General features: G+C 31.9%; 2 protein-coding genes across 2 annotated transcripts; both read right to left on the reverse strand.

Moving 5' to 3' along the window:
• Positions 1-1,178: 1,178 nt before the first annotated feature.
• Positions 1,179-17,298, reverse strand: LOC132730321 (equilibrative nucleobase transporter 1-like). Its single transcript, XM_060716208.1, has 12 exons — positions 17,089-17,298; positions 8,785-8,901; positions 7,084-7,656; positions 5,992-6,115; positions 5,593-5,685; positions 5,128-5,314; positions 4,546-4,626; positions 3,974-4,054; positions 3,290-3,526; positions 2,314-2,415; positions 1,797-1,986; positions 1,179-1,341 (listed from the first exon to the last, which is right to left on the reverse strand). The coding sequence occupies exons 3-12, from the start codon at positions 7,524-7,526 to the stop codon at positions 1,179-1,181; spliced, it is 1,701 nt and encodes a 566-aa protein (XP_060572191.1). The 5' UTR covers positions 7,527-7,656; positions 8,785-8,901; positions 17,089-17,298.
• On the reverse strand, positions 7,561-13,456 carry LOC132730323 (uncharacterized). The gene is made up of 3 exons (XM_060716210.1): positions 13,125-13,456; positions 8,844-8,901; positions 7,561-7,656 (listed from the first exon to the last, which is right to left on the reverse strand). Exons 1-3 carry the CDS (start codon positions 13,454-13,456, stop codon positions 7,561-7,563), a joined length of 486 nt encoding a protein of 161 aa, XP_060572193.1.
• Positions 17,299-18,987: the final 1,689 nt, after the last annotated feature.

An 18,987-nucleotide genomic window follows, 5' to 3' on the forward strand; every position in this document is an offset into this window, starting at 1 on the left:
ATTGCTCACAATCTCAACAACATACATTTCAATCATTATAATTATACATTATAATTATACATCTACACACTAAAATACATGGTTATCATTCATATCCGAAATATATGTAGGAATGTCACATAAATGAGCCTCCAATGTAGTTAATCTTACTTATTTTAGAAACTATATTTTTCCGATTATGTAACCATTATCAATAAATGATATTTTTGATAAATGGTAAACTATTATAATTGTGTAACCATTTTCAAAAAAAAAATCAGATCAGTCATATATATATATATATATATATAAATATACATACAAATACACATGGTTTGTAAAATTTCATATCTCTTTCAGTAAATATTTTTGTTTTGGTTTTAAGACACACCGGCACTGAAATGGTCATATGGCGACTTTCCAGCTTAACATTATTTCAGACACGAGCGGGCACCCGAGTAGTTCTATCGACGTTTCCGGCAGCTACTCCGCCACGGGCGCCCCTTTTTCAAAATGAACTTGCATGTTTTTGTCAACTTCCCATTTATTAATCAGTTACAGATATGGAAACAAAGGTCAAAACATATATTTCCATTTTTTTTAAAGAAACAAAGATTTTCATACTAATTTGCAATTTACATGATACATATATCAAACCGTAGTTAGCTCATGTTTTGTCTTGTTGTAATCAAACTGCCTGTCTCCAAAGCCGAAACCCAAATTATGTTTATTGTTACTGCTCATATTTGTTAGTATCGATTAAATCTAGTTTTCATTGACCTCGAATTAATTTTGTTCATTCCTTTCCTCCTTACGGCATGTGCACCATAGATACGCGGGGTGCATAAATGAAAATAAAACCAAGCAAAGAAGGAAAACGTTGACCTGAAATGAAGAAGAAAAATCTTTAAAACATAACAAAACTTAACAATTAACACGATTCTTAATTAAAAGAATACAGTAAATGCAATTATTTCCATTGAAAATAACTTTTTTAGAATTCACTGAAATTATTTAAAGATCTTTTACATATCAACACAATTCTTTTAAAGTTCTATAACTAAATATGGCCTGGTGAGTGTGTCTATCTTAGTGTTTTTTTAATCTACATCAATGTTTTATCCATGGAATTAAAAATCAGACGTCACTTATACCAGATATTTCATTTCAATTCAACTACTATTTTAAACAAAATTACCTTATCCATCATCAAAACGACTAGATGAGAATACAATACTTACATGGAATGGAGCGTCAGAATATTGTTCCGCCCAGAAGAATAAAAGATACTGTAACAAACCGAATATACCTCCAAATAGTATCATTATTCCAAACAACAAACCAAAATATTCACTTGGAAATCTGAAACAAACATTAATACAGTTGCACTGCAACGATTTCCATGTGTACTTTATAGCCAATCATCGGTATATTTCAGTAAGTTGCTGAAACTATAGCAGACACGATAGAAGCTTATACCTCGAGACCGGTCATCAACATCGGTTCACCTGAACTGATTTATTGCAACATATGATTTGTGATTATGTCAACGGTAGATTCACAAACCTTAATCCTCTTGTTATTAACGGGGTAAACAGTCATATCTTAAATACACTTTAAATTTCGTCTTTTTGTTGTATTATATATTTTCAATTGTTGAACTGTTTCCTTAGTTTACTGAATTTTCAATTTTCTCTGTATTTTTATGGATTTCTAGTTACTTCTAAGTCTGTTTCTGTTATTTTTTCTTGTAGTTATATACTTTCCTTATCCTAATTATGGTAAATGTAAATATATAGTTTATAGTTTATACTTACACGGCACTGAGAAATCCGGCAGCTGTGCTATACAGAAAGGATCTATATACTGTCATCACTATGAAGGTAAGATAAAGAACCTCAGTTACAGGAATGAGGACAAGTATAGACAATATCACAGATAGAGCACTAGCTAGAGCCAATGGTAATACTGCAGGTATTATTTCCCTGTACATCTGGGAATTACCATCTGTAAAATGTTCAAATAGTTTCTCTCATTACACAAAACACAATTTTTCATTTGGAAATTTGTTATACAGAAAATTTGTTCACGCTGAATGTCAATATAATTTTTAACAATTATTAACAGTATAATTTTCAACAATTATTAACAGAAATTCAAATGAGTTAATTTCATGGAAAAAATAAATCATTCGATATTTTATATTAAAAAATTTAAATTTAAATTCCTCGTTACATTTTGATAGGACACTTTGAATAAACTCAATGATTTCATTTTTTTATCTTTCAAAAGATTACAACTTTTCAAAATGTATCATCATATTAAATGATTCACCTTTAAATACTGTTTTCACCCAATCATAAACCCAGCCGGCAAACGGAGACGTTAAAAGTCCACCCATCATGATAAAAAGACTGATGTTTGTGAAAGAACTTACTGAAAATTTATATTGATATGACTTTGAAATGAAATTTCAGCAATATTATGATTGTTTGTTACTTTTGTTGGATTTCATTTCCCATCGACACTGTCGAATACGGAAGCTTATCAGGCCTACAGTTGATGTGATGTTTTGAGCTAAGTCGACTTATCTTTATTCCCGTTGATAAGATGTTTTTGCATTTCTCAGTAAAATTTACTGACAAAGATGAGAAGTTTTTAGGCATTGCAACTGAATTTTTCTCGAAATGCTTGAAGCTTTTGTCTCTTCGACAAAAATCCTGTCGAAACTTCGTGATTTCACGACTTTGCTGAAATATTTAGTAAGATGCAATACGTTACTCGCATTGACAAATAGCTCACGTAATTCAACAAACGTTTTTGGCAATTATTAAAAATTTCTACGTATTACGTATTAATCATAACGTCTTCATGAAATGGTTTATGTACGAGTATTACTTTTTAATCATAACGTTTTCATGGAATGTTTTATGTATTACGTATTAATCATAAAGTCTTCATGGAATGGTTTTGGTCAAAACGAGAAGAAACAAGTTGACATGACGTAAAACTTTTAGATAAGTGGAGGCCCTGATAAGCTTCCGTGGTTAAACTCATGCTTAACTGGTGAATTGCAGTATATACAAAATAATTAAATAATCTTAAGTTTGAAACGTAATTAAACATGATAACAATTCCGTTAACATTTATCGTAAAGAAAACTATCTTATAATCAGATAATTATGATACTTTAATTACAAAGTTTAGATTTTATTAAGTTTAATTATTTTGAGAACTTCTCGGAAAACAATACTAATTTATCATTATACTTAAGAAATAATAGGAGTGTTGAATGATAAAAATAATAGACCTTCTTCTTCGTCTTCCTCGAGGAGTATATTTAAATGCCGATTCAGTGTTCCAAGAATGTAAAAAAATCTCAGTTGAAGAATACAGAGCCAAATGGTATGAGTAACAAACTTTCCCTGTTTCAGACAGCTTAATAAACTTGGTGATTCTGTGCTCTCGTCTGAAATAATTATCAAGTTAACTAACTTTAAAATTTCCTTCCATGAACTAAAATTTAATAAAGAGGTAAAGGCAACGACTTGTGTGCATTAATAGAACAATATATAACTTTTACACAACGGTAAAATAATTAAATAATAAGTATGCACTTTGTAATATTTCAAAACAAAACAGGCAGATATATTTAATCATGTAAAAGAAATGACTTTTAATATTTCATTTCAACAAGCAGTGTAAAGACAAAACATGTATTATTAAAAGATATAAAACATAACGCCAGAATTTTGAGTAAATACTAACCAAGCTTCCCATCTGGTCAGCAAATGTTTGTATCATTCAGGAAATTTACTAGAAAATTTGAGGCACTGCATTTACAAAAAAAAGTACTTCTATGTTAAGGTTAAAAAGTCTAATTATTGTCATTTACTGCAAGGTGAATTTGAAATCAATAAAATGAAGAGAGCGATCTATAGTAAGGTTGTAAACGGTAGAGAAATGACTTATCGTTTAAAATAAAGACAAGCACCTGTTTGCTTAAGAGGTTCTTTTCCAGCTTCACCATCTCCAGTACTCTCTGACACAGAATCTCGCTGTACAGCTGGTTCAGCTATAAAACGTTTGAAGAAAGAAAAAGAAAAATGTGCTGACCAATAAATGATACATAACGAGTCAAACGTGATCATCCAAATGTATTTCAGATATATCAAAACAAAACAGCCAATACATGTTTAATTAAATCATGTTACAGCGTTAACCTTTCATAATGCACTTTTACAAGAAATAGTGTTCAGACAAAATTACTGACATATATAAAACACAGAATCGAACCAAGTGCTTCTGTAAATGAATTTAAATAACGAAATAATATACTTTACCAAAACTTCTCATCTGGTTAACAAATATTTGTATCATTCAAGGAAATGTACAAGCAAGTTAAAGCAAAGCATTTACGAGAAAAGAACACTTCAGTGTTAGCGTAAAAAAGTATTTTTCATGTCATTTATTGCTGGTTGAATTTGAAACCATCAATCAGAAGAGTGTGAAACATAGGAAGGTAACCAATTGAACTGGAATGACTGAACCAATTAAGACAAGCACCTATTTCATTATGTTGCGCAAGAGGTTCTTTTTCAGCTCCGCCATCTTCAAACTTCTCATCCACAGTATGTTGCTGTACAGCTGGGTCAGATATAAAAAGACATGAAGGAAGAAAAATGTACAAACTAAGAATACATAGCAGAGCCAAATCAAATTATTAATTTTTTTATCAAAACAAAACAGGAAATATATATTTAAATCACTTAAATGCGTTTACCTTTCATAATGCATTTTACAAAATAAATATAAAGACAAGATTATTGAAAGATATGACATTGTTTTGAACCAAGTTTTTCAAAAACACAACCATGCCGGCATCTTGTCTTAAAACTTACCACAAAAACTTATCACCTGGTAAGCAAAAATGCGTAAAATTAAGATGATTTACAAGCAAATTTGAAGCAATTAATTTACAAGAAAAGAATACGTCATTGTTAAAGTTAGTACACCTGTACACCTTTCTATTTTCATTTCCTGTGAGGTGTTTCTGAAACAATCAAATCTAAGTCATAAATCTAAAGTCATTCATAGGAAGGTAACTAATGGTTGTGAAATGACTGAACGTATAAGTGAAAAAAGCACCTGTTTGATTATTTATCTTAAGAAGTTTTATTCCAACCTCATTCTCAATCCCAGTATCTTGCTTTACACCTGGCTTTGTTATAAAATCTTTTGGAAGGAAACAAAATGTGCTGACAAATAGAAGGCAATGCATTACTGTGATAATAATAAACATGTTCATTCTGCTGAAACCATTCTCATATGCAATCTGAAAAATATAAATTGTTCGCTTCGTGTTTCTGAATCGATATCAAAGAAGTATAACATACATTTACAGTTTGAAAAATATTTAAAACAACAACATTTATTAAGCATAAAAAACTTTAAGGCATAAACATCTCGTACATTTTCCATTATTTAGAAAGTGTTTAGAATGCAGCCTTTAAAAATGATTAAATTAAAATTGACCAACTAATGAAAAAAATTATCCTTATATATATTTTTACTAGAATCATTTAAATATGTCAGCAATAAAATAAAATTGACCTTGACAAGAAGCATTACAGCAGACGACATGTCAAACCCTCCACACAGTAACCCTACATATGCTGAACTTCCCTTCGAGAACAAATTGGATACCTGTAGATACATTAACTTGTTCAATAGAATACTTGACTACTGTAAAAAAAACGATGGGCGACAACAAGCAATACATATTTGGATTACCGATAATGGTATCTGTGAATTTCAGCTTCAGAGAATTTCGGTTCAGAGAAAACATATTTGAATTAAAGAAATAAATTACAAGTCTATCATAAAAGAAGAAATAAAAGTTAATTTATCGAAAACAGGTTTGTGGTAAATTCGATTTTTGTAACATAATTTAACAAAGCAAAATATTCTGAAAAGAAAACGACAACAAAAGTTGATGAAGGCGCTGATTACCTGTACGTTTGTCACCAAAATAGGCATACCACCAGTACCTATCAGAGACAGTCCTGGAAACATCAACCACGGATTCTCCTTGCTGGTAAAAGCCATCATCAATGTACCAGTTATGAAGAATACCCTAAGATATACAAAGGTCAATACACATTAACAAATGTCACATCAATTTATTTCCTTGTGAAAGAAAAATGTGTTACAAAACAAGTAAAAAAAAAACAGAATGTACATGTCTACAAAATTCTATCAAATTTCAATGACTGAAAACTGTTTTAAATATTTCTAGAATAATGGAACGTGCAACTTAAACACTTCGTTGACGTGTATATACAACTTAAAATGCGACAGATATTTTCGCTTGTTACTTTCCAGAAAAGTACAATTGCGAGTTATTTATCAAATATTAAAAAAATAAAAGGGTTATCCAGAATATGTTATTTGCATTAATATGAATTCATTGCCTTAGTTACACGAATTTTTAGATAAATAAAGTTTTAAACAAAGATGTCGCTTAAAATTTAATTCTTATTTTCACAAATCAATTATTTCTTCTGCATCATGTGCTTAGATGCCACTTGCATAGGCAAACATAGACGGTACTGTAGTTTGTAATGTCTAAAATATTTTACTGAAATATTGTTCTACTACTAGATGGTTTTGGAATCAGGTCCAACATCTTCTTGGTTGGTTGTCTCTTTACAATCTACGTACAAGTTCATCCAAAATGTTCTTATTTCTACTGAAGATATTGAAGGGCAACCGCAAGACGTTAATAATTAGTTATCGGAGAATATCTTGTTGCACGGTGTTATAACAAAAAAACAATAATGATGTGGAAATGTTTAGCCCTCTGGGTTACTTGATAACTTTGTTGTGTATATTATAAAACGACATGATAACAAGACCATAATACTATAAGTATCTAAATAAATAAGCCTTATAAAATCAGCTGTATTTTAAGAATATTAAATGATTCTTATACAACTAGTTAATTATTTTGATTGAGTCACAACATCAAGTAAACCTAAGAAAATTACCCATTTTCAGCATCTACGATATTATAAACACATTAAGTATGGCTGATATACTTACATGCATATCAATCGTGTTACCATTGTTCCAAACCTGTAATTGATAAAACCGAATACAGCACAACCGATACAGTAAACAACAGTTCCAATGGTGAAACAAAATGCCATTTTATCGTCCTGTGGTTTACAAGCTTCTTCCTTTGTATATTGACTAGACATATTGGACAATGCTTTAAATACTTTATTTGATGATGATGTTGTGCCATTTAACAAACGGATATTAAGAACTGTTGCTGTATTATTTTCCATATAATAAGTCAAGAAAGAACTATTGGCTGTATCCTCACATAAGTCGGCGTATATACCTTCTGATTTCAGTACAAAGTTTAAAGATGGCCATCCAAACATAATTCCAGCAAAGAGCAAACATTCCATGAACGCCCAACCGGCAACAAGCCATTTCTTCCAGCCTATATCACCTTTACTCGTATCAGCTAAAACCATGGTTTTAAGTATTCTTAGTCAATGTATTAATAATTCAGGTCTTTTTCTTAATTTGATATTCATATGTTGTAATAGGAGAATAATGCTTCATTATTGCCATGGACGCCGATTCTTGTTTAATTGTCCTCCTCTGCAAACAAAACATACAACTATATATTAAAACTAAACAAGAAACTGGTTATGAAACACATAAAATAAGGTCAGAGCGGCTTAGGTAGTAATGTAAAATTTGGTGTTTTTTATTGGTGTGTAGCTCAGGGTATTTCAAGTTAAGTTTTATTGACATCACTGGAAGTGTTTGATTAGAGGCAATAAAAACACTCTTCGCATTTGATGTTGGAAGTCCAGTAAGTTTTATTCCAAGTTTCTTATTTATTCACCTTCAGTGCTCTAAAATTAACACAGGCTTAACTTAAACTTAAACGTCAAAGATCAAGTTTGGTGAAAAGTATTACATGAAACGATTCACAAGTAAACTACATCTATTTACATAACGAAATTAATCCTGTAAGAAATAAAGTTCAAAGATGAAATACTATGAATAACAGTGGATTAGATTTATTTAAGAAAGCGTCCTGGTGCCAATTTAACATATTCTATAAAAAAAAGAAAACTCCTACGTAGGACTTTGTAACTCCTACGTAGGAGATAAAAAAGCCTTATTGGGAGTTTACAACTCCTACGTAGGACTTTGTTAGTCTCCTACGTAAGAGTTAACAAAGCCTAATTAGGAGTTTATAATCCTACGTAGGACTTTATAACTCCTACGTATGACTTTATAACTCCTACGTAGGACTTTATAACTCCTACGTAGGAGATAAAAAAGCCTAATAAGGAGTTTATAACTCCTACGTAGGACTTTGTAAGTCCTACGTAGGACTTTATAACTCCTACGTAGGACTTTATAAGTCCTACGTAGGACTTTGCAACTCTTACGTAGGAGATATAAAAACCTAATTAGGAGTTTTGAAGTCCAACGTAGGACTTACAAACTCCTACGTAGGACTTTATATCTCCTACGTAGGAGTTAAAAAAGCCTAATTAGGAGTTTATAACTCCTACGTAGGACTTTATTAACTCCTAATTAGGCCTTTTTATCTCCTAAGAAGGAGTTATAAAGTCCTACGTAGGTATTACAAAGTCCTACGTAGGAGTTATCTTTTTTATAGAACATGTTAAATTGGCACCAGGACGCTTCCGTATTTATTTACAAGTATTTGAAAGAAAATAATTTAAGAATGCTACCGAATGATTATACCGGTATTAATTTTGCCTTCGCTGCTCACATATGGCTACAGGAACAATAGGTTACTGTACTTTCTCTTTGATGTCATTCATTTCGTAAGCTTCTATGTGGCTGTTTTCCTTTGTGTGGCTACAAAAAACAAAAGAGAGAACAATGGAATAGCCACATTAGTAATATCTCGTTAAAAAATCGTTCGTCACCATTAAGCTTGTCCGGCTTTCGCATGTAAATCTGCCGGCGTGATTTCGACGAAACTTCACAAGAATGATCAATACCAACCCCAGTTGTGGATATCGTCATCATGTTTGCCTTTGCTACACAAAATGGCCAGCAGAGCTAAAAATAGAAAAGTCTTGTCTGACTTTCAGAGATCAATCTGTGGGCGGATTTTGACAAGACTTCAACCCTAGTTGTACATATCGCCGGCACTTCGCGCTTCGCTACACAAAATTGCCATCAGAGTTTTAAAACAAACAACCTTGTCCGACATTTGCAGGTCATACTACTGGCGGGATTTCGAGGAAACCTCACAGGAGTGATTAGTTCCGACCCCTGTTGTGCATATTATCGGCACATTCCACCTCACTGAACAAAATTGCCGCCAGAACTTAGGTCCGGATTTCACAAGTCAAACTACTGGCGGGTTCTATCAGTAGAGTACATACGGGAAAGACATATGTTTTTGTAACAAAACCTCTTGTAGTTAATTAATGTTTTTTTTTGTTTTTTTTTTTTTTTGTTAAGCAATGTTTCTTTTATAAGCTGTAACGGGTTGACCAAACATTACAAGGGATGATCAAAAATAAAATGGACTTTGACTCTCAATTGAAGAATTTTCAACCTATCGCTTATTGTTATATATCACACTTAATCGGAAACTGATGCTTTATCTTATCTGATAACGCAAAAACCTTGTCCGTTACAGCAAATTCAAAAACAATGATAACGCACACCCGGCGCAGTGTGTAAATTTGTGTTGAGGTGCTGTATGCTGTGTATATTTTACAAATGTAGCACATGTAGATTTCAAAATACAATGTACGTCAAAACGTCAAAAACCACATCTTTGACGTTGTCAGGAAAAATGATGTCATTTAAACCATATTTATATTTGCAATCACAATTCAATTTCACTCGTTAAAGAAATGATCGTGTTAAAACTTGTGTCGTCGAACGTCTCGAAAAAAGATCAATAAGAAAAGTTTGTAAAAAGTTAGGCGAGAAACTGTTTAAAACGTAGAAAAAGATTTTGGCTATCAAGGGAAAAATCCATAAAGCCACAGCATAGTTTTGATAAGCATAAGGATTAAGAAAGGGTAATAGAGAAATAGAAAACAAGTAATGGAGAGACAGTAAAAAGAAATTTTCAAGGACGTTGGTGACGTCAATCGACGAGACGTTGAAAAACGACAGTCGATTGACATTGACTGCGGACATTGTCAACGATGTTCGACTGTGCAGTCAACTCTTAGGATTTTAAAATGATAAATTGTTAAAGCGTTAATAACATATATTGTATTCTTGGTCTACAATTGTATAAATTATTTATTATTTTACGCAATAGTCTTTCAACAATTTAACAGTCATGGTTCAAAATCGGCTATACGATTTATTTATTTCAAAATAATGATTATTTTTTTCTTAGGTGTATTGCTCATTTTTTTCGTATGTACGATTCATTATTATTCAGCAACATTATTTTACATTATTTGTGATACATTATATAGTTTATTACATGTCCTTTTTTTCCAGCAATCAAGTTACAGTAGGAAAGAACGGGAGTTTGCGTCATTACAGAAGCTCTTTATCATCATCCATTCTATTGCAATAGAATATGATACCACCTATTGGCCTACTTTGTAAATGAGTAAAAAAACTTTTTTCTTTGTTAATATTTCTTGTATCATTAAGGGGATAGATTCCGATTTATTTTCCGAGTATATTTATGTAAATTCATTTAACAGGTAAAGAATCATTTACAAAGGCCGGTTTATTTTTGACCACCCCTCGTAGAAATATAAATAGATATGTATACATGGCAATCTATTGTCTTGCTCAGAAACTAACAAAAATGCTTCATGACAAAATTGACCAGATTAATACCTGTTGAAGCCATTCAAAATACACTAATGCAGTGTTAAAATAAAATCTTTCTTTTAATGGCGACACTCATTTGTAAAAAAAAGTCGGAGATATAATAATATAATGATGAAATGTTGAAAATACGATGGTGAAAAGTCGAAACCACGGCCCTGAAAAGAAAAAATGGGAAATTATATCAAGTTTTCATCATCGTGGTTTCGTTATTTCGATTTCTCACCATCGTACTTTCGTCTTTTCATCATGGTATCTTCGACTTTTTTACTATTGTGATTTCGTGTTTAAGTTGTTTCTAGTTATGTGTGTGTCGCGATGGCCCTAATGTGATACCATATTGAAGAAGAATCAAAACCTTAAGAATGCAAAACCTGAATAAAGAAGAAAAGAACTAGTTGCAATATTTAATTAAAACCTTCCATATGTGATTATTTGTACTGCAACAAAAGTAGATTTAAAACAACTCAGTTAAACCTTTGTCCTGTAATATACTATTTTTTCGTTTTTCTCGTACACTGCTTCTTATAAAATATTAAAAAGGGAAGTGTGCTATTATTTAATAATAATGTTTTGACTTCACACGAAGTAAATATTTCATGTTTAAAACTCTACGCACTATAGGTGGTCACAATATCAATATATAGTGTCGTTAAAAAAACTGGCAGTTTATTTAAGAAAAGACCAACTTTACTTGTCCTGCAAAAGGGAAGGCGAATTCCAATACATAGTAAATTCATATTTTCATTCAAATCAGACATATTAAGTAAGAATTTTATAAGTTTTATAGGTTTTAACAAATCTCTATGATTAAAATATTTTATTCAAAGATGAGCAGTTTATTGTGTTGTTAAATGTTTCTATTGATTTGCTATGATTTCCTTTATTGACATGTTCGTGTTCTTGCCCCGCCCAAACCAGTTTTAGTTCGGTGCCCAGCTGGGTTCCAAGATTTAAGAAGGTTTTGGGATGCTTGAATATCGCCCTCCCTTGTTGATATTTGTTCTCATATTTTATCACTCTTGATGACTTTAACAAAGTCAGATTAAGATTCAAAGTGCGTCTTATCTCCCTATTAATTAACTAGTAAACAAACACGTTCAAAACTTAACAAGTCGTATACCAACCTGAAAACTAAAAAAATGTAAATCTGTCTCCAACATATTTCATCGATCATGACAACGTTAAAAACTATAAAAATAAATAAATAAAACTTGAATTATGGAAATGATCCTTTAAAACCAATGAAAATAAAGTTAGTATGTGAAAATTGAAGGCTCGGTTTTATTGTACAAGTATGTGTTACTGATAGATAAAAAGGACATCAATGCAAACGCTTTCTAACCTTGGCTTCGGCAGTATTCAATTCTCAACACTATAGTATTGAAATCATTGAGTCCTTTGTAATGTTATGTGGTTTTGTATATGAGTATATCACAAGTAGACAAACGTATAACTCAAATGAGAAATAAGATACACAAGTGTGTTCTATGACTACAAGTTTAATACTGGATATAAACTCTTAACAAGTACTGTTGGACTACTTTCTAAGCATGCGCATGTATACATTTATATAAACAGTCTCATATTACATCTGTCTTCTTTTAATGAAAGAATTTGATTGTATATCTAAACAAACAGATATTCATTAAGAATATGTTTTTAGATTTTGAACATTGATAATATTATTGAATCTGTTTTAGAAATTATTTTAGCTATTTCATATATAAGAATAATTAAAAGCAATCATTACGAACTAATCTATTTATTTACACAATGATCGTTTATCAGATATATAATCATCAGTCAGTTTACTTCTGATATGTGTCATTTTGATAACGAGTACTAGGCTTTACAATTCTCCCAGACCGTGTTACATAATTACCACATGTGCTAGCCAGTGGTTTAGAGCTAATAGAAGGGTCACTATTTTGTGGGAAACTATTATCAGGTAATTTGATCTTTTGTGTTCATGATGAAGCAAGTGCATTAGGGAGAAAATCGGTTATTTGATTTTCTTGGGTTTTGATTAGAAATTTCCTATTGCGACAGTAAATTGTGCCATTTTGTGTCTTTACATTGTATGACCTTTCTCCATTCTTTGAAGTAATCGTTCCTGGTACCCATTTTTTACCAAATTGAATACGAACTGGGTCATTTGCTTGAAGTGGACTTAGACTTTTTGAGTTTTTATCAAAATAATATTTTTGTTTTGACTTGATTTTCTGCATTTTTGATTTAACCACTGATGGACTAACTGTCTGGGAATGAAGCCTTTTTCAGAAACTGGAACTACAGACTTTGTCCTTCGTCCCATTAACAACTGATTTGGGGTATAACCACATTCTAAAGGTGTGTTTCTGTATTCTAAAATACATACATATGGGTTTTGCTTAGATTCTTTTGCCTTAGTTAAGGTTTTCTTAGCAATTGACACACCCTTTTCAGCCATTCCATTTGACCTACTATGATAAGGTGATGACGTATTGTGAGTAAATCCCCATGATTTCGCGAACTCGGCAAATTCTGTTGACGAAAATTGCGGTCTGTTATCACTCATGCAAATATCTACAATTCCATATCGAGACATATGTGCACGAAGTTTTTGTATTACGGTATTTGATCGAGTATCTGGCAAATAGTCAATTTCAAAGAATCGAATATAATAGTCAATTGTTATCAAGTAATTCTTACCATCATGAGTAAAAATATCTGTGCCAATTTTCTGCCACGGTCTATCAGGAAACTCATGACTTATAAGCGGTTCATTTGCATTTGAATTACGATGCGAGAGACAAGTACTACACTGTTAAACAAATTCAGTGATTTGTTTAATCATGCCGGGCCAAAAGAAATTTTCTTTCCCACGCTCAACCGTTTTGTTTACACCAAAATGCCCAGTGTGTATTTGGCCTATAATTTCAGAGCGGAGTGATTTTGGGATAACAATTCTTTGACCTCGAAATATAAGACCATTTTCATAACTTAGTTCATCCCTATGGTTCCAGAACTCAAGTTTATCTGACGGGCACATTGATCTTTCCTCTGGGAAACCTTCAATGATTGTTTGTTTTAAAATGACCATTTGTTTATCACTGCTTGATATTTCCGAGATTTTTTGCAATCTTTGATCAGTGAAGTGGAGTTGTTTACATACAGTGTGCACATGTGTGTCAAGTCCTTGAACTACTTCTGACTGCGAATCTGATATACATTGTCGAGATAAGCAATCACTGACCGGGATGTGTTTGCCTGGAACATAGATAACTTTAATGTCGTACTTTTGTAATTGTAATAACATTCTCTGCAGTCTAGCTAGGTGGTGCGGCTGACAATGGTTTTTTGATTATAACAGCGATTGGTTTGTGATCTGAGTGTACAGTCACATGTCTCCCGTATGTGTATAGATGAAAACTAGTACAACCATACAATATGGCTAATAACTCTTTCTCTATTTGAGCATAACCCTTTTCAGTTTCGGTTAAACGTTTCGACGCATATGCAATCGGTCTGCCATTGTGTATGAGACACGTGCCTATTCCGTCCTTCGAGCTGTCAGACTCTAATGTAAGTGGTGCTTTCGGGTCATAATAACCTAACACAGGTGCAAACTGCACTGACCATCAATAGTTCCAATACCAGAAAATAGGTCACTGTATTCTTTCATGACTATTTCTCTGGTCAGAAATGTTTTATTCTTGTCAGGGAGGGAGTGTTCCACAGAAAATGTGAGCTTAATCAGGCCAAGGTTTAATGAAGTTTGCAAGCCTAAGAGAGGGGATGCATTTCTATCTACCATATAAAACTTTGCAGTCATTGACTGATTTCCTAAATAACAGGTCAACATGACTGTTCCAAGGATTGAAAGTGCTTCACCTATATATGAGGTTAATTTGCAATCAGGGGCCTCAAGTGGGGTACTCAAATTCAGTTTTTGAAATTGTTGCTTGGGCAGAATGTTTGCAGCACTGCCAGTGTCAATTTTAAATGATATTGGACATTTGTTTGGGCCAAGACAAATTTCGGTTTTAACACAGTCTGGAGAATGTAAGCTAGTACTCACCGTATTAATTGAGTATCAATCAACTGCATTGCACAAGTTTTCTTCAATGTCACTATTGTCCCCTATTTGATTGACACTTATAGCGTTTTTCTGTGATTTGCACTGTTTTGAAAAGTGATTCAGTTTGTTACACTTATAGCATGTAGCCCCCTTTGCCGGACAGTTTGTTCTCTGGTCATGTCGCGTGCCACAACGCCCACAAACATTTTGTGATCCATGTCCTTGCATCCTTCCCGTCTAAGTGGGTCCATTTGCTGATTGTTTTCCTTTATTATGCCTTTGCGTCTTAACAGCGTCAATTGGTTGTTGCGCGGCTGCTCCCATGGTTGCCATCTGTTTTTGGCAATATTCGTAATTTTGTGCAATTTGTATTGCCTTGTCTAATGTTAATTTTTCGCCTTCATTTATTAGTTTCTCACGTACTTTGGAACTATTACATCCAAATACAATTCTGTCTCGGATGTTTTCATTTTTGTCCGTGAATTGGCAATCTGTGGCTTTGTTTCTTAGCCTGGTAACGAACGCGTCAATTGAGTCACTTCCTTGTATCTCGTTCATAAACTGATATCTAGCAAATATCGGATTAAGTTTTGGTTGCACGTGATATTTATACTTTACATAATATGTGTTAAGCTTTTTGGCGTTTTCTGCACTAAGGTCCCATGTTCGGTACACTTCTCTGCCTTCGTCACCAATCCATAGCAATAAGTATGAAACTTTTTCTTCCTCTGATTTAGATTTAAGTGGTCCAGAAAATATAAGTTCCACGTTCAATTTAAATTTTTGCCACTGTTCAATTAAATTTGAGCTTTGCCAGTTCATTACTGGTGGTGGAATGCCACTAAGATCCATTGTTGTTGTTGTTTATTAGTTTAAATCACTTTTAACTATATTATCATATTATTATAATTAATCCAATGTTTAAAAAATTCAGCAATATTTCTGACACCATGTAATGTTATGTGGTTTTGTATGTGAGTATATCACAAGTAGACAAACGTATAACTCAAATGAGAAATAAGATACACAAGTGTGTTCTATGACTACAAGTTTAATACTGGATATAAACTCTTAACAAGTACTGTTGGACTACTTTCTAAGCATGCGCATGTATACATTTATATAAATAGTCTCATATTACATTCCGTAGGGCCAGAAACATTAAACAACGCCATGGGGTACAATTAATGTAAAGAGACAGTTCTTGGGGCAGTCACAACAAAGTTGAAATGCAAAAATTGAAGACTGTTCATAATTGATCTTTTTTATGCTCACAGGAGTCCTCTATCCAAAAGGGAACCAAAAATATATAATAACATTGAGATGAAGGACAGGCCAAGCACTTTGACACCTGTTGTGATTATAAAAATTCTGGAAAGCGAAAAATTAAGAAGGTGACATTGAAATCTTGCAATACGTCGTATGTCCTAACGAAACAGGATTTTCTTTCCCTTATCTTCAAAACATATTTTATCATAATTTTTCTTAATATAATTTTAAAGACTTAAAAGAAATTTACATGTCATTGATAGTAAATCGTTCACTTTTCTGGACGAACAAATAACTCCACAGATCTTTATCAACACGAACACATTGTAAATAATCCTCACAAGTTAAAATCGACATATACCACTGTGGGAAACATTATAAAATCAATGATTATCCAGTAGATAAGCGTTTTATTGTATATTACATGTACTTAAATCAAACATTTTGAAGAATATATTTTCCCGTTTACAGTCACTTTTCATATCTTAGATAGCAAGTACCGTTGAGCTGTATACATGTATAGAGAGTCAGACGATAGCCAGATTAGCAGGTATAACATAATGTTTAGCTTTTCCTTGTTTTCAAGACTTCTAAAAATGTTTTACTTCTATTGCATTTGATCTGAATACACAGAACTTGAATAGGGAATGGGTCTAGAAATATCGATATAAATAGAAAAAACAATTCAATACTGCATTGCATTCTTGTGTTGACTTTTTCAGAAAATGCAAAATGCATTTAACTATCGATTATTGTTTTACTTAGATAAAATATACACTTGTTATTTGTTACAAATGTTTAAAAAAATCAACATTTTAATTAAGTCAAAATACAAACATTATATTGTACCTGTTATAATCTGTGGGGAAAAATATATGTAAAACCAATACCTTTTGTAGTTCCTTGACAACAAAGAGTTTATTAGCTTATTTAATTATGATCATTATTTCATAATCAAACACAAGAGTCGTAGTGTATTAATAATTTACACGATCAATGTTTAAAGCATTTTAAATCCTTTGATTTATCTCACAGTATATACCCGGTATTTAATTAAATCTGTGTAGTAAATAGATCATGACTGACAATGCCGTAATAGTGCATGTGCAGATAAATCATTCAAGATTATATATATCATTATAAACTAACTTGTGTTAAAGGTGCATTATGCTTCGGACAAGAACAGAGGTTTACTTCTATAGAAAGGGCAAACATGAGTTTTACAACGATGTTTGTTACCTGGAAAAAGTAGTGGTAAATGTGAAATTGTTTGTCATAAAAATAGCCAACGTAAACAAAGTAGTATTTTGACTTTCATACAAAATACTAAATCTAACTGCCAAAAAGCCAAAGAAAATAAATAGTAAGATCAGGTTATTTGTCACTGAGTTTATTTTTGCAATCTATGAAAGAACACGAGAAATAAAAAGCGAAGTGATAGTGTATCATAACAAGAGGGCCATGATGGCCCAAAGTCGCTCACCTGTATATAGGCCCCTGGAGTGGGGCCAGTTTAAACCCCAGGGCTTTTATTTGAACAAACTTGGTTGTATATGTATGAATGTATATATATATATGTATATATATATATATATATATATATATATATATATATATATATATATATATATATATTTATATCTATATAAATATATATATATATACATATATATATATATATATATATATATACATAATATATATATACATACACATTTATATATATATATATATATATATATATATATATATATATTAAATATATATGTATATATATAATATGTATATATCGAAAAAAAAAAGTCAAGCTAATATATATATATAAACACATTTATATATATATATATTTATTTATATATATATATATATATATATATATATATATATATATATATATATATATATATATATATATATATATATATATATATATATATATTAAATATATATGTATATATATAATATGTATATATCGAAAAAAAAAAGTCAAGCTAATGAATGACCCCCGGGGCGGGGCCAATTTTGACCCCAGGGCTTTTATTTGAACAAACTTGGTAGACACCCATGAGAACATGTTTCATGCTAAATATCTTAGCTCTAGCTCTTTGAGTTCTTTAAAAGAAGATTTTTTAAGTTTTTACTATATGCACATAGGGAAAATCAATGACCCCCGGGGGCGGGGCCAATTTTGACCCTAGGGCTTTTATTTGAACAAACTTGGTAGACACTCACTAGAAGATGTTTCATGCTTTATATCTAAACACTAGCTATCTGGGTTTTTTCAAAGAAGATTTTTAAGTTTTTGCTATACACATGCAGTCATATAAGGAAAATCAATGACCCCCGGGGCGGGGCCAATTTTGACCCTAGGGCTTTGATTTGAACAAACTTTGTAGACACTCACTAGAAGATGTTTCATGCTTAATAGCTAAACTCCAGCTATTTGGGTTTTTTTAAAGAAGATTTTTTAAGTTTTTGCTATACACATATAAGGAAAATCAATGACCCCCGGGGCGGAGCCAATTTTGACCCCAGGGCTTTTATTTGAACAAACTTGGTAGACACCCATTAGAACATGTTTCATGCTAAATATCTTAGCTCTAGCTCTTTGAGTTCTTTAAAAGAAGATTTTTTAAGTTTTTTACTATATGCATATAGGGAAAATCAATGACCCCCTGGGGCGGGGCCAATTTTGACCCTAGGGCTTTGATTTGAACAAACTTGGTAGGCACTCATTAGAAGATGTTTCATGCCAAATATCTAAGCTCTAGCTCTTACGGTTTTTTAGA

This window comes from Ruditapes philippinarum, unplaced genomic scaffold, assembly GCF_026571515.1.
Source record: "Ruditapes philippinarum isolate M1 unplaced genomic scaffold, ASM2657151v2 ctg12537_1_1_1_1, whole genome shotgun sequence".
Classification (NCBI taxonomy): Eukaryota; Metazoa; Mollusca; class Bivalvia; order Venerida; family Veneridae; genus Ruditapes; species Ruditapes philippinarum.

Coding starts and splice junctions, on each gene's coding strand:
- LOC132730323 (XM_060716210.1), bottom strand. CDS start 13,456: ATGTCTCGATATGGAATTGTAGATATTTGCATGAGTGATAACAGACCG. Junction 8,902..13,124: donor AAAGGCTTCATTCCCAGACA/GTTAGTCCATCA, acceptor TGTTTTTTGTAG/CCACACAAAGGAAAACAGCC. Junction 7,657..8,843: donor TGAATGACATCAAAGAGAAA/GTACAGTAACCT, acceptor TTTTGTTTGCAG/AGGAGGACAATTAAACAAGA.
- LOC132730321 (XM_060716208.1), bottom strand. CDS start 7,526: ATGGTTTTAGCTGATACGAGTAAAGGTGATATAGGCTGGAAGAAATGG. Junction 5,686..5,991: donor TTTTGGTGACAAACGTACAG/GTAATCAGCGCC, acceptor ATGTATCTACAG/GTATCCAATTTGTTCTCGAA. Junction 1,342..1,796: donor GCCGGATTTCTCAGTGCCGT/GTAAGTATAAAC, acceptor TGTTTGTTTCAG/ATTTCCAAGTGAATATTTTG.